At 46.7% G+C, this 20,016-nt stretch overlaps 1 protein-coding gene across 2 annotated transcripts in view; it reads right to left on the bottom strand.

Annotated features, from left to right (window-relative positions):
* The window catches only part of ATP10B (ATPase phospholipid transporting 10B (putative)), a 360,931-nt gene that overhangs the window by 35,523 nt on the left and 305,392 nt on the right, over positions 1 to 20,016 (bottom strand). For both annotated transcript variants that reach the window (XM_073802772.1, XM_073802773.1), the window contains 5 exons: positions 15,527 to 15,718; positions 13,455 to 14,055; positions 10,836 to 10,945; positions 8,550 to 8,676; positions 5,341 to 5,525 (listed from right to left, as the gene is read on the bottom strand). In XM_073802772.1, the coding sequence (XP_073658873.1) occupies positions 5,341 to 5,525; positions 8,550 to 8,676; positions 10,836 to 10,945; positions 13,455 to 14,055; positions 15,527 to 15,718 (1,215 nt within the window). The remainder of the gene's footprint in view (positions 1 to 5,340; positions 5,526 to 8,549; positions 8,677 to 10,835; positions 10,946 to 13,454; positions 14,056 to 15,526; positions 15,719 to 20,016) is intronic.

Here is a 20,016-nt window from a genome sequence, read left to right on the forward strand (position 1 = left end):
CCACAGGAAGTAGCTCAGGAGCAGGTGGTTATACCCGAAGCACTTTTCTGGGAAAGAGATCAAGGTAGTCCTTGCTGGAACTTGGGGTTGGCACACAGTATATACAGGCATACCTTGGAGATACTGTGGGTTTGGTTCCAGACCACTGCAATAAAGTGAATATTGCAATAAAGTGAGTCACATGAGATTTTTGGTTTCCCAGGACATATAAAAGTTATCTTTAGTAAGTATACAATAACATTATGTCTAAAAAAACTGTACATACATTAAAATACTTATGGCTAAAAAGTGCTATCATCTGAGCCTTCAGCAAGTTGTAATCCTTTTGCTGGGGGAGGGTCTTGCCTCGATGTCCATGGCTGCTGACTGATCTGGGTGGTGGTTGCTAAGGCTGGGGTAGCTGAGGCGATTTCTTAAAATAAGACAACAATGAAGTGTGCCACATCGATGGACTCTTCCTTTCATGAAGGATTTCTGTGTAGCCTGCAATGCTGTTTGGTGGCATTTTACCCACAGTAGAACTTTCTAAATTGGAGTCAATCCTCTCAAACCCTGCTGCTGCTTTATCAACTGAATTTATGTAATATGCTAAATCCTTTGTTGTCATTTCAACAATCTTCACAGCATCTTCACCAGGAGTAGATTCCATCTCAAGAAACCACTTTCTTTGCTCATCCATAAGAAGCAACGCCTCAACTATTAAAGTTTTATCATGAGATTGCAGCAATTCAGTCACATCTTCAGGCTCCACTTCTAATTCCAGTTCTCTTGCCATTGCCACCACATCTGCAGTGACTCCCTGCACTGAAGACTTGAACCCCTCAAAGTCATCCATGAGGGTTAGAATCAGCTTCTTCTAAACTCCTGGTAGTGTTGGTATTTTGTCCTCTTCCCATGAGTCACAAATGTTCGTAATAGCATCTAGAATAGTGAATCCTTTCCATAGGTTTTCAATTTATTTTGCCCACAACCAGCAGAGGAATCACTGCCTATGGCAGTTATAACCTTATGGAATATATTTCTTAAATAATGACTTGAAAGTTGAAGTTCCTCCTTGATCCATGGGCTGTAGAATGGATGTCATGTTATCAGGCATGAAAACAACATTAATCTCACTGTACATCTCCATCAGAGCTCTCGGGTGACCAGGTGCATTGTCAGTGAGCAGTAATATTTTGAAAGGAATCTTTTTTTCTGAGCAGTGGTAGGTCTCAGCAGTGGGCTTAAAATATTCATTAAACCATGCTGTAAACAGTTACGCTGTCATCCAGGTTTTGTTGTTCCTTTTATAGAACACCGGCAGAGTAGATTTTAGCATAATTCTTAAAGGTCCTAGGACTTTCATAATGGTCAGTGAGCATCGGCTTCAACTTAAAGTCACCAGCTGATTAGCCCCTAACAGAGTCAGCCTGTCCCTTGAAGCTTTGAAGCCGGGCACTGACTTCTCTCTAGCCATAAAAGTCCTAGACTGCATCTTCTTCCAATATAGCACTGTTTTCTCTACATTGAAAATTTGTCGTTTGGTGTAGCCGCCTTCATTAATGATCTTAGATCTTCTGCATAACTTGCCGCAGCCTCTACATCAGTACTTGCTGCTTCACCTTGTACTTTTATGTGATGGAGACGTCTTCTTTCCTCAATCCTCATGAACCAACCTCTGCTAGCTTCAAACTTTTCTTCTTCAGCTTCCTCACCTCTCTCAGCCTTCATGGAATTGAAGAGAGTTAGGGCCTTGCTCTGGACTAGGCTTTGGCTTAAAGGCATGTTGTGGCTGGCTTGATCTTCTCTCCAGACCACTAGAACTTTCTCTGTATCAGCAGCAAGGCTGATTCACTTTCTTATCATTCATGTGTTTATCGGAGTAGCACTTTTAATTTCCTTCAAGAATTTTTCCTTTGCATTCACAACTTAGCTAACTGGCACAAGACACCTAGCTTTTGGTCTGTCCCAGCTTTCAACATGCCTTCTTTACTAAGCTTAATCATTTTTAGCTTTTGGTTTAAAGCTAGAATTTCTAGCTTTTGGTTAAAAGCTAGAGATATGCAACCCTTCCTCTCAAACACTTGGAGGCCATTGTAGGGTTATTAATTGACCTAATTTTGATATTGTTGTGTCTCAGGGAACAGGGAGGCCTGAGGAGAGGAGAGATATTGTTGTGTCTCAGGGAACAGGAGCAACCTGTTCGTGGAGCAGTCAGAACACCGACAACATTTATCAGTTAGGTTCGCTATGTTATATGGGTGCAGTTCGTGGTACCCTAAAACATCAAAGAACACTAGTCACAGATCACCGTAACAAATACAGTAATAATAAAGAAGTTTGAAATACTGCGAGAGTTACCAAAATGTGACCCAGAGACCCAGAGTGATCAAATGCTTTTGGAAAGATGGCGCCAACAGACTTGTTCAATGCAGGGTTGCCACGAAACTTCAATTTGTAAAAAACAGTATCTGCAAAGTGCAATAAAATGAGGTATGCTGTCAATTCCTCCAACATGTGACTGCAGCAAGTCATTGGAAATATAAGCTTCAAAATAAAATCTCTGAATTTACTTATTTCAAATTTGCTATGGAATAATCATAATCGTTACCATTCATTTAACATTCAGTATCTGTCAGTGCTGAGGCAGGCAGCCTCTAAGATGGTTCTCAGTGATCTCCATCTCCTGGTATTCATGTCCTTCCTTGTGTAACCTCCAACCCTTGAGTGTGGTTATGACTAACGACTCCTTTCTAATGAAGAGAATTCTGCAAAAGTGGTGGGATGTCGCTTCCCAGGTCAGTTTATCTAAAGACTGTGGCTACCAATCTTGGCAATCTTTCTCACTCTCTCTCTTGAATGGCTTACCCTGGAGAAAACCAGCTATCACGTTGTGAAGCAGCTCAGTAGAGGGGCCCCTGTGGTGAGGAACCCAAGCCTGTCAATAATCATGTCCATGAGCTTGCAAGGACTCCTCTCCATCACCAAATGACCCAACCAGTTGAGCCTTTAGATGAGCTCACATCCCTGACCGATAGCCTGACTGCAACCCCAGGAGAGACCTTGAACCAGAGGTACCCAGCTAAGCTGCTCCTGGACTCATAACCCACACATACTGTGGGATAATAAATGTTTACTGTTTTCAGCTGCTAAGTTTTGGGGTAATTTGTTAACTCTCATAAATGCAGTGCTAGTAAGTATTGTTCTTCTGTGAACTTATTTAACCCTCCCAATAGCCTCTGAAATAAATATTTTTAATCCCTATTCTACAGATGAGAAGAACGAAGTTCAGAGAGATATGGTATCTGGATCATATTACGCCTTCAATATGCTGTTAATAATAACAATAATAGCTGCTATTACCAGTTCCTATCTAATACTGTATAGTCCCTTCTAAAATTCCTTGACAGATCAACATTTCCAGTGATGGATTAGTAATTTTCTCGTGTTATGGATGAGAACGCTGAGTTCTAGACAGGTCCCATAGCTTGCTTATAGCTTTAAGATACATAACAAAGAAACCACAGCCCTAAATCAATTTATATTGAATCAGGCAGATTAAAACCCTTGGAGGAAATAGCCACCAAATATGTAATTACATTAAACTGGGGTTTAAATAAGTCTGAGATTTAGAATAGGTTTCCCCAGTTTCTGTCTTAACATATCTCTGCACCTACTACTTTCCCAAGGGGATGAGAAAGCCTAATTTTCCAGGTTTAGTGGGCCTGGGGGTGTAGGCAGGGTCCAACATTCAGGTACCATCTTGGAGGGTTGTGGACAGCTTTAAAATTGTTGACAGTGACTGAGCTCAACTTGGAACGTGGCCCACAGTTCCTTGGGAACTTTGGCTAATTAATCAAGAGGCATCTTCCGCTTCCTACAGGAATGCATTGCATTTAACAGAACCCACAGAAGCCCACTCTGTCCCCCTCAGGAGCACTCACAGGCTTGTTGATATCCTCCTCCTGGAATCTGCTGGAGTGAAATGATCATTGCAAATGGAATTTCCATTGCAAGTGGGGCAGGCAGACATCCACACTATTACAGGGATCAAGCACTCAAGCCAGCTGCAAATTACTTTCTTTCCTAGGCATCATATTAACGCCAAGATTTCCCTGAGAATAGTTTCATTTTGAAAATTCATTGGGGTTTAATCTAATCATGGCATTATCTGTTCACCTGACAAGAAAGTAAGTGATTTTCCCAATTCATCTAAAGGGCCTCTGGCACTTTTATCAGGATTCACTACCTCTTTAAAAAAATATGTGTACGTGGATTCTTCATGGAATGAAAACCAAATTGAAACCTGTAAACGTCTCTTCTGGGTCCAGTTCAGCCCCAGGCAAAAGTGAAGGAGTGAGATTGCATCATCCTTCCTGCCTCTCTTTCTGCGCTGTTCTTTCCATCTTCCATCTTCCTCCCTGTCTCCATCCTTCTCCCCATGGTATGTTCTAGGTCTCCAGGTGCCCCCCACCCCACAACCCACTGCTTTCCTTGTTACAACCGCACATCTAATCCAGTCCTGTTCCCTTTGATAGGAGCACACAACTCAATGCCTACTTCCCATATTCATCAGCCACGGAGATAGTGGAACTTTACTTTCTGCAGTTTGCATCGTGAAAATAGATTTTTTCCTCCTAAATATAAAACTGTGTTATGACTTTAAATACGCTTCTTTAGACTTTATACAGTCCTCTGTCTCCAAACCTTGCTCCCTGCCACTCACAACCTATTCAGGCTGAAAATTACAGTTTTCAAACTTCGCTTATCTTTCTCTCTCTCCTCCATCCCATCAAAACATACTGGTCTCACGTGTCATTTCCTTCAGGTTTTATTCTGTGGCAACAAATTGCACATACGAATTGGAGCTGAAATTTTAAACTCAGAATCATTTCTATTCAATTGGGGTTTTTCAATGGATAAGTTTATCCAAAGTATAAGAAACAATTGAGGATCTGTGAGCAAACAGTCTGGTATAATGCAAATAGCACTGGCCTGGCCGGAGAAGAGCATTTTAGACTTGGTCCATCAGAAACTACCAGGGTGGCCCTGGGCAAGTGACTTAGCTCCAGTGGTCCTCAGTTTCTCACGTGTAGAATGGGGAGACTGGGCCAAGGATGAGATTCGAGATAGGCACAACTTGCTACTAGGTACTGCTAGATGTAATATAAATAGACTGGTCAACGATATGTGGGGATGGGGTCGAGGATATTGGGCTGGATGCCTTCTAGGACCCTTGGAATTCCAAGATTTGGGGGTAGGGGTGCGTCTCCTGTGTACCCAAGTCCCACCCACAATCCCTCTCCTGTTGGCCTAGAAGCTGCTCCCCACTTGGACATTTGAGCTGTACTTTGGCCTCACCTGACTTTCTGTGTTAATGGAATAAACGGTGTCCTTCTGGTCTAACAGTCTGCAGGCATAGGCGATATTGACTGCCGTCTGCTGCTTGTCTCCAGTCAGGACCCAGAGCCGGATCCCAGCCTCCTGCAGAGCAGCGACTGTATCTGGAACTCCTTCCTGCAGCCGGTCTTCGATCCCAGTGGCTCCTGGAGTGATTAGAGACAGCAGAACTCACATTTATGTTGAGAAAGTAGCTGCTTAATTTCCCCAAAGCCCTATCAAGCCAGGCAATGATTATTAACTTATCTCTCGTGTTCTAGGCTGTGCCAAATGCCCAGGATACAGCCGTGAAATAGACAGAGCTGGTCCCCACCCTCTCGGTACTCAAAGGCCTGGTGAGTAAGGATTTATAACTGAGCTATTTGAGGAGAGAAGCCCAGGGTGCCGGGCAAACATATATCAGGAGACCCAGACTTCATTTGGAAGGTCAGGGAAGGCCTTGCTGAGGAAGGGCCACTTAAGCTCAGACCTGGGAGATAAACCCAAAAGGTGGGGAAGGAGGGGGAATTCCAGGCAGACGGATCAGCATGTGTGAAGGCCCAGAGGTCAGAGTAGAAGATGACACAGAAAGGCAGGGAGAGAGACGAGGCCAGGCAGGGAGGGGTGGAGCTGGATCTTGTAGAGCCTATCAGGGCATGAAGGGATTTGGCATTTTTTGGTAGCAAAGAAAGCTATGAAAGGGAGTTAAGTTGGAGAGTGATGGGATCGGTTATGAATTTTAAGAAGATCATTCTCAAGAATGGATTGGAGGGTGGAGGAAGCAGGATGAGATTCAGGGCTAACAGAGGAGAGCTGGTGTGGCTGGACTGGCATAGCGGCAATAGGAGTGGAAAGATATGGAGAGACTGGAATCTTTGCTCTGCAAGCGCTCACCGCAGAATTAACAGAGACTTGGGTTTTTGATAACGTTCTTGGAGGGCATTAAACATGCGGATTCCATCATTTTTTGAATGGTCTCAAGCTTTGAGCCAAACTTGATGATTGTATACCCAAATACCCAATAGCTGCTCAGTGATTAAACAAAAATAAATCTGCATTTAAATTGAGATTCATTTCAGACCACAGACTAATGGCTACCCATCTCACTCTGGGCAGGAGCAGGCGTGCCATTTCTTTTAATAATCCCGAGTGACAATAGCTTGGCAAAGCAGTTGTACTGAAAAGTTGATTTAATATCGTGGGACTCGGTGTGAATGCATGGCAGCTTTTTAGTGGCGTGACAGTTTCTTCGTGGCAGGATGCAATCTCTTCCCAGCCCTAGTCCTCTCCATCACAAGCCATCTGGAGGGAAGAAAACAAACCTCTCTATCCTGAAATGTGCCTGTTTTGTATTTCAGGCCCAAGTGCACAGGTAAACCAACCCATGAAAAGTGATGCCCGACCCTCATCTTTTCCGCCGAGCGTTTGCCTGGAAAGTGAGACTGAAAATGATGTGTGTTACCGGGAGGCAGGGTGAAGGAGAGAGCAGGAAAAACACATTTAGTTGTGTGAAAGAGAAAATGAAACAGGAAGGTGGTGAGAGCCTTTCTCAGCCAGGGAAGCCCATGGGTCCTGACAAGTGTGTTCTCTTTCATGCACTACCGGCTCAGGGGCATTTCTCACCAGCTGAGGCCAGAAGGCTCCCCTGAAACAAAAGAAACCGCAGGGGAGAGGGTGTGAAGGGGGTCAGGTGCCCTAATGGGATGACATTCCGGGGGTGGCCCGGGGTGCCGGGTGGAGCTGTCTGGACTAGCTACCGTCTACTTCCTGTTAAAATGGGTTCTCGAGGCCAGCTTTCAAGGGGGCCTTGTGAGGCAGCAGACAAAGGCCCCTGCAGTCCAAACACAGGAAACAGAAAAGCCGAAGGAGGTGGGGAGCAAACCTGTCTCCCCCTGTTTTCCACCCATCTGACCAAATCTTGCTGGTACCTTTTTTATATAAAGAGGTATTACCGTCTTCCTACAGCGACCCTGGGTCTTCCCCCTTCAACCCTGCCTGGCTGAGCTTGGTGATTTAGCCAGAGGAGGCGCAAAGGCTCAGAGGGGTGTGGGGATGTGTCCCTGGGCACACAGCAAGGTCACCACAGGGCCAAGATGTGGCCTTCATCCCCAGGCCAGCACTGCCTCCCAGGATGAAAGAAGCCTTTTGCCACGTGGCCAGTATGTGCACGCTGTTCAGGCATCGCCTTTCCGGGATCTTATTCCCGAGCTGTGAAGAGATTAGTCTGATAAATAAAGCCTCCCCCTTCTCCCTTGGCAACGCTTTTCCTTCAGCAGAAATCCAACCCTGTCTCTTAGCTGGTGTTTTCCATCTTTCCCCCGAGAGTATCTATCTAACTTCTATACGTCTTTACAGCAGCAGAGTGATTTTTGTAAAACGCAAATCTGTCCCTGCTTTGATCCCCTTCCCCTCTCCAAAGCTTTAGCCTGTGATCTACACGGCCCTTCATAACCTGCAACCTGTTGCTCTCCCCCGCACTCTGGGGTCCAGCCGTAGGAGACCTCTGAGTCCCCAGCCAGCCCAGGCTTTCCTGCCTCCAGGCCTTCATTCGGGCCCTTCCCTCTCCTGGAACACCCTCCTCCTTTGACCAGCTCCTTTTCTCTGCTCAGTTCCGGCTGTCCTGCACCCTCCTTGGCTCCGCAGTAGGTTGCCACCTTCTCCTTTGTGCTTTCATCCCACCAGGTACATCTTCCAGCCCACCTCTCATCACACTCTGAGGAAATTACTTGTTTAATCATCCAAGTGTCTTTGCTAGACTCTGAGCTCCAGGAGGGCAGGGTCTGTGTGTTTTTTTTTTTTTTTTAATTTTTTTTGGAGTATAGTATTTACAGTGTTGTGTTAGTTTCAGGTGAGGGTCTGCGGCTCTTGTTCCCTGTTGTAGCCACGATACCTAGCATGCTACTTGGCACATAGTAGGTGCTCAATAAACATTTGAACGACTGGAGGAGAAGCAACCAGGCTTCATCCGGCAGGGAGTGCAGGAATGCTCCTGGGGCATCCTCAGGAAGCTGCGCATGGAGTCTGGGTTGGATATCGGCACAGCCCATTGGCGCCAAATGCCTGGAAGGGCACCCCAGGGAGGTTCCTAATTGAGACACATTTGAAGCAGTGTCAGAATCAAGGCCAAGAACTCCCTTTCCAGCTTGCAGCATTCCTTTTTAAAAATGTAATGATAACTTATTTTTACCTACCGAGTAAGATGAGTTGGTTCTCCAGGTGCTGTGCTGTCTCCAAGAGAAGCTCATCTCTGTTGTTGAGGGACGCCTCAGCCTCACGCCGGAAACTGGCCCATCTCTGGAAGTCCTCTTCACTTAAGATCTATGCAAAAAGAAGAGGCTTGTTCACAGCTCTGGGTGACTCCCTCCCCCTGCCTATGTGCTGGGCCTCCTACGGGCCAGTTTGAGCTTCACTGTACAATTAGATGGGGCTTTTCCCTCAATTTTTTTTTTTTTTTTGGGTCTTAAATTGATGAAGGATTGGCTCTTCGTGTTCCATTATCATCAAACTTCTGTTGAGCCCCTGTGATGCTCTGGTCACCGGAGATATACCAGTGATCGAGACAGACAAGAATCCTACAGGCCTGGGCTTATGTGCTAGTGGAGGGTGAGAGACATGATCCAAGTGAATAATTTAAAAGAATGGATCATGTCAAGGAGTTCCATACAGAAAACAAAGAGGGTGATATGACGGCGTACGACAGGGTAGGGGGATAGTTGTGGGAAGAGGGGTTATTTCATTTGGATCGTCAGGTCCCTTAGACAAGGTGACATGTTGGCTGAGATCCAATGACGAGAAGGCTTCTGTCACGGGGAGGGGTAAGTTCAAAGGCCATGAAATAGCAATGGACGTGGCTTTCTTTCTGTCCCTTGAACTTACCAGTTGGCTTAAGGATGGAAAGCCAGGTGGAGAGGACCAGCAATGAGGCTGGAAAGGTGAGAAGCATCCAGATCTTGCATAGCCTGGTAGACCATTCCACTAGCTGCTGGGGGTGCCCAGTGGCTGAAAGAATCCAACTAGAGGGCATATCTGGAGTCCAGAGCACTTTTAGACCCCTCTGTTGGCATTATATCCTCACTGTCTCTTTTTTTTTTTTTTGCGGTATGTGGGCCTCTCACTGTTGTGGCCTCTCCTGTTGCGAAGCACAGGCTCCAGACGCGCAGGCTCAGTGGCCATGGCTCATGGGCCCAGCCGCTCCGCGGCATGTGGGATCTTCCCGGACCGGGGCACGAACCCGTGTCCCCTGCATCGGCAGGCGGACTCTCAACCACTGCGCCACCAGGGAAGCCCCTCTCTGTCTCTTATAGTAATGAATGACTCTTTCCTTCAAGCATCAACTATTCTTTAATTTTCCCTCTGTGCGCGGCACTGTAGGGAAAACCAAGGGGACACAGGTAGGCCTTTTGCTCTCAAGGAAGAAGAGTCTCATCAGAGGAGGCAAAATAGGAATAGATAATGTCAATAAAAAATAGAAGGTGGTAAGGATATAATTACAATTTATAGAATAGTAATGCGGGTCACTGTCCCAGGTGCTGTACCTGTGTTATCTTAGTTGATGTCCCTGACAATTATATGAGGTAGGGAACACTAGCACCTTTTTACAGATAAGAACATCCCCAAACTCAGAGAGGTGAAGAAACTTGCCCAAGGTCACACCACAGATACGTGGTGAGATTGGGACTTGTCTCCTGGTAGGTCTGGCTTTAAAGCGGGTGCTCTTAAACTTTATGGTGCACTAAGCACCTACAAAAGAGATGAAGAGCTCTGGGGATTTATGGAGAAGAAGCCACTTCTAGCCATCTTGAAATGTATGCCCATCATAGCTCCCCTGATTTTAGGTGCCTCATTAGATGCCCCAGCTCTGGGATTCATAGCTCTTTGCCTCCTTTCCTGTAGGGGCAGCAAAGTGAGAGACCTGAAGGGCATAAGGTGGGTAATCTACTTGACTATAGCTGGGACAAGGGCAATGCAATCGGGAATGGTAGGAAACATGACCAACCCCAGAACACAGCAGAATATATCCTTCATCAAAGGGATCAGCTGCTACATGGCTCTAGCTATTTGTAGCTATTCAAGAATGGAGATCCAGTTTTCCAGATCCTCTGCACTTTCAAGAGAAACCAGAAATCTAGATTTGTATGTGATCACATAAAATCTCCCCAATTCCAAATCTAGACAAATAATGCAAATGTTCAAAGGATATTTGAAGGCAAAATTATAACATTAAAAAATTATGAGTTATAGGTCATCAGTTACATAGACAATGGAAAGCAAGGAACCACAAAGCCACACTAATAAGGAACCTTCCCACTCAGATTTTTGTCCCAGCAAAATTGTCAAAGTCATGGGTCTCTGTGGTCAGGAGAGCTAATTTTGAAAATATTAAAACAACCAACATTGAGGATCTTCTAAAAAAGAAATAGAAAAGACAGAAGCAGGGTCGAGGCCTTTCAGCCACTAAGCGTGGAACTTGTTCTCACCTTCTTGGCGATGCACAGTGTTCGAAGGCCATCTCTCGCATACAAGTCTAGATGCCTCTGGGTCTGGGCTCGGATTTTCCTCACCTTCTTTTCCACATCAGCGTCAGTCGCTGTCAAATAGTCATTATCCCCCATGAGGTCGTGGGCAATTGCTTAGGGATCCCGTTCCTAACACTCAGGCATCTTTAGAGGAGGAATTCCCTCATACCCCCGCCCCCCCCGTAAACATGGAACAGCTCTCCCAGGCTGCCCTGGAAGGCGGTAACTCCGCGGGTCCTTAAATTGTCTGCTCTATCTGATCATCCAACGTCTGGCTGAGAGAAGTACTATTTAGGGAAGGTAGGTGGTTCCAGGTATTGTTCCCAAATGCCTGTTTGCAGGAATTCCCTGGCGGTCCAGTGGTTAGGACAATGTGCTTCCACTGCAGGGGGCATGGGTTTGATCCCTGGTCAGGGACCTAAGATCCTGCATGATGTGAGGCAAAAAAAAAAAAAAAGCATGGATAACCCAAACATCTGTTTGCATCAGAACCACCAGGGAACTTAAACCAATAATTCGCAGGTCAGGTTGAAGGCCTGCTGAATCAGGGGACGAGAAGTCTGAGTGTTTCTTGTTACCTAAGGAGTTTTCCATGTGGCTAGTTTAGCCCTGGATGACCAGTTTGCTAAGTCTCAGAGATACTATCCATCACCTTCTCCGTCATCTACTTTAGTCCTTATAGCAAGTTGCTTCCAGGGTGGCTACAGACCTGAATCTCATTACTAAGTCCCTCACCATACTGGGTTTGCCGAGTTAGGCTTAGAAAAAGTATTTTTTGGATTCCTATAAATCTAGTGTGAAAAATATTTCATTGTGTTGCTCAAAGTCCCCCTTTTGAAGTCCTACATAATACGATTCTCTTAGAAGAAATTTATCTGTTTCTTTTGAAATTCCAGTACTTTGATCTATCAGAGAAAAAAGAATTTTTCAGCCTGGGCTGGTGGTTGTGGGGCAGGATTGATGCAATCACCGCTTCCTTTATCTAAGATGTCACAGACATCACTAATCAGTAGCAGCACTTTGTAAATGTGAGCTTGGAGGAAGCTTCTGAATCCTTCTTTACCAGGGCTGGACTGAGATCTTCAGAAGCCCTAAGCGGTAAACAGATTTTGTGCACTTTGTCCATCCCTCCATATGATGCAAAATTAAAAGTACAATTCTTAACAGTATGATAAGTATAAGGAAGTCCAACAAAGCTCTCACTTTCTCCATGATACTATTCTAAGGCTGCTTTTATGCAGTATAAAAATCCCTTCAAAGATTATTTTCTCATTTTTCAGATGCTACTGGTTTCCTGGTACCTTAACAACAGTCTCTGTACCTTATCTTTTTGAGCACTATCTACAATATTTTATTTTCAAAGACATCAGCTCCCGAGATTAAACACCTTTTGCCTTCTACCTGTGTGCCTTTGAGTTTACATTTTTGCTCAGGCTACCAGGAACCTCAGGGTCAAATTGAATGTTCAAACACTGTAAATATATTAAACCCTGAGGTTATTTTTTCCCCCTCTTTTTGAAATCTTTGCTTCGCAAATCTTATAGTAACACTGTCTATGTATTTTTTATCGGAGGCATCGGTAATCCATTTTGGAATCAGGTGAGGAACAGAGAAAGAAACATCTCCAGGGCAGTGTGGAAGGCTGTTGCCCGGGGATAGAATGCCGTGGCACCCTTGACTCGGAAACACTGAATTCACTTGTCTGCCAGAGTCTGGGGGTGAAGAGACTTAATTAGCTCCCTTCCCCTTCAAAACACTCATCAACCCCCATGATCCTCTTGGCTCTCATCCATAGCTGATAATTCAGGAGGCACAGGGCTGCCTGGGCAATTCTAAAGCTTGGCTAGAATCTACTACCCTGGGAGAATCACAGCCCCATAACGGTCTTCTCCTTGCTAGCAATCAGGAAGCGGCTGCACACTAATTCATGCTGTTCCAAAATTGGACACTGATATGTAGGGACTTTGGAACATTTTTCTGGCTTGGAGCAAGTTTATGAAAATCTGTTTGGGGGAGGCTGGGGAAAGGCATGATAAAGAGGACCACCTGAGGCTTCCCAGAGTGAACCGAGCCTGATGCAGAATTCTGGCAGCATGGGAAGAGCCCTGAACTGGGATTCAGGATACCTCCACATAGGATTTACCACTAGTTAGCTGGGACCACTCTTTTAAGTCACTTCCCTCTTTGGGTTCAGTTGGCTTCTCTCCAAAACTAAGAGTTAGGACCACAGCGTGTTCTAGGGTATGTTAATGGGTGTCCTGGTGAAAAAAAAAATTGTGTATGGAGAGTCCATCTTTAAATGAGTTTGGAAAACTAGAAACTGGGATAAATAAAGTTAAAGAAGTTCCTCTATGACAAGACTGCCCAGACAAAGCCTTTAATAAGTTCATAATGAGCTCTGTCATCCTCCAGGTCGTGGAGACGTGGAAAGCAAGCTGCTTTGTGGAGAGCATCTTGAGGGTTTGTGTTCCAGTTGGGACCTGCCGGACTGAGTGACACTATAACCTGAGCCCCTGGTTACCATCCACGCCGCCTGTTAAATAAGCCCTCTCTTCTTGGAACCCGGTGGGGTGGACTCACCACAGGCTGGGTCTTCCAGCAGATCCATGATAACGCAGTCGGCACCCTTGGTGTAGACGATGATCTCACCGGTCAGCGGGTGCCTCACGACCACGGACATCCTCTTCCTGACAGAGTCAAACTCCAGGGTGCAGAGGACATCGAAGGTGAGGCAGGTGCCCTGGGGCAAGCGCACGGTCACCTGCTTGGGCGTCCGGGACACCAGCGTGAAGCTGTAGGCACGGGCAGCGTGCACCAGGGCAGCCTCATCAGGGCTCTCGGCCTCGTAACAGACTTCGGGGCCGGCCAGGCTGAGGGCCGGGTCCTGCAGCACCTCCTCCAGGGAGGCACCCGGACCCACCCCCAGGATGTCACCCTGCTCCCACGTGCTGCTCCTGTAGCCGCCGTCGGTGGAGTAGCCGCCACTGCTCACAGACGCGTCGTCTCTCTCTTCCGAGTCCGTGGTGGGCATGTTGGCCCCCAAACTCTCCCCCAGGTCCACGTCGGAGGGTGTGGTGGTCGAGAATGACTGGCTGAGGCTCGAAAGCTTCAACTTGCGGAACAGCTGCTGAATCTTCTCCAGGGATGTCACCAGAGCCTTGGTCGAGGGTGGCACTGTGACCTTGTGGTAGAGGAGGGAAGGAGACCGTGACTCTCCAGGTTGGGAAAACTATCAAGCTGTCTTATGAATCTCATTTTGCAATCAGTGAATTAGGTGGGCCTTCAGTGATGGTGGGCAAGTCTTCTCCCCTCTGTGAGCCTCGGTTTACCCACCTATAGCATGAGGGAGTTAGGCCATTGGTTTCCTTCCAGCCCTGACTTCCTAGGGATTGGCGATACTCATTTTCCTCTATCTTATGACCATCCCACTCTGATCATGGGCAAAGCAAAGGAGACAAAAGCCAGACTCACAGTAGGGGTTCACATGCCCTGCACCCTTATCATCGCCTTGTCTGCTTTAGTTTTGCACGCAGCATCTCACTTCATCCTCCCAGCGATGCTAGGGGATCCTATCATTATCCCAATTTCTGGATGAGGCAACTGAGGCATAAAGAGGGTAAACTGGTTGTGATCACCCAGTGTGTAGATAGCAGAGCTGGGTCTCAAGCCTGGGTCTGTCTGACTCCAGGGATTGGGCTCTTGAGCTACCTGCCAGCTAAAGCCTCCCCACTGACGTGCAAATTGAGAACTGGATGCTGTCCTTCCCCAAATGGTACTGCTTTCTCCCTTGAAAATAGGGAGAATTGCTCAGATAATGCTTCCTGCGTTCCCCAAACTCCCTGAAGACTTCTGATTACTTGCCGACTTTTCAGGGTAGTTTAGAATCTGGGTGTAATAATGGGGGCTCTGGTTTGGTGCCTGGATGAACGCTCTTCTTGATTTTTGTGGCCACATGTTGTAACACCCAATTATTCTTATTTTTCACTTACAAGGGAGCTTGGGTGAGAGTATGTGGATAATCGAAGGTAAATCTATCTTCTGTACTGAAAAATAATTCAGAGTATAACGTCCTATGAGTGGCCATCCAGGTGCACTATCTCCAAACTGGCAGAACTTCACACATGGTGTTAATTGTTTTTTTAACCCTCCATTAAAAAGCAGATACCACTATACCGTGATATCACTACAGAATCGTACAGATCGTTCTGCCGTGTATTCACCCTACGTCCTTCCTTAAGTTCCTCAAGCTCTCTGAGCCACGCCACTGTTTCTTCACTTGTTAAATCCAAAGACATACCTCCCAGGACTGTTGGGCTGTGAGGATTAAATGATAGTGCAGGTGACATGTGTGGCATGGAGCCTGGCACAGAGCAAGTGCTCAGTAAATATTAACTTTTAACATCTACCCTGCAGACAGACAGACACAAAAATGTGAGATCTATATAAAGAGCTCATATGGAACTTTTAATATTTTATTTAAAAAAGGAGGAGATTGAGGCCCAGAGAGGCTAAGAGCTCTGTTCAAGGTCTCACAGTGATGAAATGGTGACAGTGTGGCTAGGACCCAAGTATCTTGTCCCCCTGTGCAGGGCTTCCGCCCTCGCCCCTCGCCCTCCTCTCATCCATCCCACCTTACCATCAGCGGTCCTTACCCTCTGACGGGGCTCTGCGGTCGTGGAGACCGTGACGGAGTTGCAGATGGTTAAGGCCAGGAAGAAGTCAGCAGTGGAGGAGGTGGTGGAGAGGGAAGGCTTGGCAGGTCTGCTGTCTGACAGGGTTTCCAGCCACAGGGCTGCATCTCGTACCTTGGTCAGGAGGTTTTTATCCGGAGTCACATCTTTTTCCTGGGAGAGAAAGGCCCGGGTCAGAGTCTCCTGAAGGGACTGGGGAGGAAAGCCCCCTCCGGCAGATCCTTTCATGCCTGGAAAAGGCTGATACAGTCCCCCCCGCCGCGATCCTGCGTCCAGCACGTCTCCCCGCCTCCCCTGGGCCTGGTCATTGTAGAGTGTGATTTGGTTCCTCCCTTTCCCTCAACCCCACATGCCCATCAGTTATAGGCTCTGGTAGTTCTTTCCCCACAGGGTCTCCCCGCCATTTCCCCTCATTCCTGATGTTTCCAGCCAAGCGCAGACCCTCTAGCCCTCCAGCTTGGATTTCTGCATCAGCCTCTAAAGTGAGGTGGCTGCCTTTCACTTCTCTTCTTTCAAACCCTTCATATGTATCACCCATTCATCCTCCTAAAAATACTATTTCCCTCAAGGTATTCTTGAGCTTGAAAAAATTCCGGGAGATCTTCATTGTAAACACGATCAATTCAGTCTGGCACCTAAATTCTTTCCCATTTGCATTTCCACTCTTGATTCCCACCACTCTGCATTGTGGACCCTCAGCTAGGCCGGGTGGTCTGTCTGCTGCCTCCTGGGGGTATACTCCCCTCCTATGCCTCTGGTCACACCCTGTGTGAAGTCCTCTCCTGTCTACCCAAATCCTACCTAGACATCAGTAACCATGAAAACTCCACGGGTCCATGAGATCTGATCCAGCCCACAGTGAGCTCTCTGTCTTCTGAGCCACAGTAACAGGCTCCTGAATGCAGAATGTGCACAGGAGTCAGGGTAAGGTGAATGAGGCAAGCTGGCCAAGGTACGGTTGAGGACACTATGGGATGGGGGGCTGTGAGACCTGGCAAGTCCCACCCCCTCTAAAAGGGGGCGACTGCTCTGCTACTAACAGGCTCCAGGGCTGGAACATTTTGCCAAATCTCTGGATTTTTCAAGATAAAGTAGAGACGATGTGAGAACTGTGTCTTGTTTCTTTTCTTTTTTAAAAAACCTGTGGGCTGGATCTGACTCATGGATTTCCAATTTTTCCACATCTTTGTAGAAGTTGCCACTTCTGCCATCCCTCTAGAATTCACTACATATTGACCTATATTTTAAACTCAATTTTCTTAAGTCCATGTTTAATCTCTCTAGAGATAAACCAAGAGGCTGAAAGACAAGAGACTGCCTTTTCCATGAAGTTGTATCTTCTGTAACTCCAAAGATTGCTTTGTTTGAAGCCGAAGTTCAATAAACACTAGCTCTTCACAGATATGACAAAAGCCATTCCGCAAAAAGCCATTTCGATCCATGTTCAGAGTTCACAGGTTAATTAAAGTTTAGAAGAGAGTCAATGATTGGAAACGATGGACTGACGAATCTTGACTGATTCGTGCAGAGTGAAGACCGAGGGCCAACAAGCTAGCAAGTTTTACGAACAAGAACCCAAGTTGAGATGAAAAACAGCCTGTGGGGAAAGAGTCCTCAGACTGTGTCCTCTCTGACTACCAAGTGCAGTGACTCCAGAAGTCAGCTTCTCACCTCCCTGGAAGTGCTGGCACAGGCGAGAGCCACAGGGGAGGAAACCCAGACTGACGTGGAGGTGCTGGATGGCTGGAGGGATGAGAGTCGGCTTTTCCAACAGCACAGCTTGATCGGGGAAGTGGACTGCGGGTGGAGCTCACACTGTAAAGAGTTCTGACCTTCATTTGGAGGGCTTTCCCAGAGCCAACGCCTACACTTCCAACTTGTTGATACCATCTTAAGAGGACAGTGTCCAGAAAAAAGCCTTTTCATTAAAAGGAAGAGTGCGAGTAAAACCGCATCCAGTCTGCATTCCCTTTCCTTGCCCTGTAATAAGTAATGGTGGGCTGTCCATACCATACAGTGACCCTATTTTCAGAAAGCTTAGGAAGGAGCAGGAACCATCCATCCTCCCTGCCTCTGAGTACAGTTGTCATAGCAGGAACTCACAGTGATGGAGCTAATCCTACCTTTCCAACAATGTCAGTTATGTGATCTCACTGGGTTCTCACAGTCCCAAGTTGAGATGAAACTAGCCCCAACTTAACTGAAACCCAGAGAGATGTCTGACTTGACCAGTGTCACCCAAGGAGTCATTAAAGCCAGAACTGATGTCAGACCCCTTGACTGTGAACCTAGGGTCTTCCTTTCTGTGGTCGTGGTAAAGTAGCTATGTTCCCTTATGAATGCTCCCGTGTGTACTCCTTTAACCAGGTTCCAGGGTCCATCCAGTTTGCCAACATCACTCACGGAACTCTGAGCCAATGTCTTTTTTTTTTTTTTTTTTTTTTTTTGCGGTACGCGGGCCTCTCACTGTTGTGGCCTCTCCCGTTGCGGAGCACAGGCTCTGGATGCGCAGGCTCAGTGGCCACGGCTCACGGGCCCAGCCGCTCTGCGGCATGTGGGATCCTCCCGGACCGGGGCACGAACCCGTGTCCCCTGCATCGGCAGGTGGACTCTCAACCACTGCGCCACCAGGGAAGCCCTGAGCCAATTTCTGATAATAGTAGTGACAGTTCCATTTCGTGGAGTGTTTCTTATGTTCTGGGTACATCCATTATCTCACTGCATCCCCACAGCACACTATCTATTGAGTACTATTATTCTCCCAGTTACCTCTGCACTTCAAACGAGGAAACGGCTGCCCAGGGAGATTAGATGTCTGGCCTAAGGTCTCACAGCAAGTTGATTCAAGATAGTCCGACTCTAGAATTCATGCTCTTTAACCTCCACGCCAGGCAAGATCTCCCATGAGAAGGAAGTGGCCTTTGATACTTGCTGACAGTTGGCATCTTTAGTGTCTGGGATCCCAAATACAACTGACGGGCTTATATATCTAATCCTTAGGGCTCAGCAGGGAGTCCATGAGATTATAAAGGGGATTATGGGGATCTTTTTCAGAAAGTAGATTTCATTTTTTTTTTGGCAGGGGTACATGAATGGGATGCTTTTAACCCTTACCAAAGATACCCAGACTTGGGAACAAGCTTAGAGGTCATCAAGGCCAAATCCCCTATTTTCCTGATGCTAAAACTGAGTGCCAGGGAGGAGGGTAGTGAACTCCCCCAAGATTGCACATTGAATCAGAGTCAGAACTAGGACAGTTTTCACACCACCTGACTCCGGCCTCTGACAGCACACCGCTTTGCTCCAAGCTATGCATTATGTATTTCCAAACGGTGACACAGTTAAAATGATTTAACGGTTAGGTATTGCATGTCCATTACTCTCTAGTCTCTTAAGTGCCATGAGGGCAGAGACTGTGATGTGTCCCTGGTGCTTGCCAGCCTGTAGGCACTCACTCGAACCTTTGTTGCCTGACTCCTGTCTAGGACACCATGCTACCTCACCGCTGATTAACCCATGGGGGCTCTTTGTTAAAACTCTTATTTAGTATATTTCTACCCAATCATATAGCAATGCACACACACAAAAAGTTCTGCAAAGGGCCTGCTTCTCTCTGGCATTGGCAGCAGGCCCAGCCTGCAGGTGTCAGCGGCAGATGTCAGGGAAGCTTCATCCAGGCACGCAGACTTGTTTCTGCAGGGCAAGCTTCTTCGTGGTTCCCTTCATCCACAGCCCATTGGTTTGCTGTCCGGTTCATTAACATTTAGGAACTTGGCATGTAGGACGCTTTTAGAGAAAACAGTGCCCCCAACCCCCTCCGGGCCCTTTGGCTAGTCTGTTTCTCTGAAGGAAAAGAAATATACATTTGTGGGGCTACCAGTTGCTCAGATTAGAGCTTTGTGGCAGCTGGGCACCCAACTGGTTGGATTTCTTTCTATTGCAGAACACCCGAAGCTTAGATAAACCCTCTTTGGGGAAGGTGATCTCTGGCCTCACACCACATCCTCAAGGATCCTCCTATTATCATCAGATTATATCTATTGACAATTTATAGCAAAGTCATGGGCTTTGGTAAGTGCTTCCATGTACATCATGTAATCATTATAACAGCATCAAAATAGCTACTATCATTCTCCCATTTTATTTATGAGGCAAATGAGGCTCACTGAAGATAAGTAACTTGTCTAAGGTTCCAAAGTCAATTAAAAAGCTGGGTCTTGAATCCAGTTCTGCTGATGCCAAAACCCAAACCCTTAAACACGATGCCAGCACTTCCCAAACTCTAACATATACACAAATCAGCTGGGTGTCTTATTTAAATGCATATACTGATGCAGCAGTTCTGGAGTGGGGTCTGAGCGTCTGCATTTCTACAGGCTCCCAAGTGGTGCTCCTGCTGGGGGTCCGAGGACAAGAGTTTGAGTAGCAAGGCTCTAGGCTCTAGGGCTGCC

The sequence above is a fragment of the Tursiops truncatus genome, chromosome 3 (genome assembly GCF_011762595.2).
Source record: "Tursiops truncatus isolate mTurTru1 chromosome 3, mTurTru1.mat.Y, whole genome shotgun sequence".
Classification (NCBI taxonomy): domain Eukaryota; kingdom Metazoa; phylum Chordata; class Mammalia; order Artiodactyla; family Delphinidae; genus Tursiops; species Tursiops truncatus.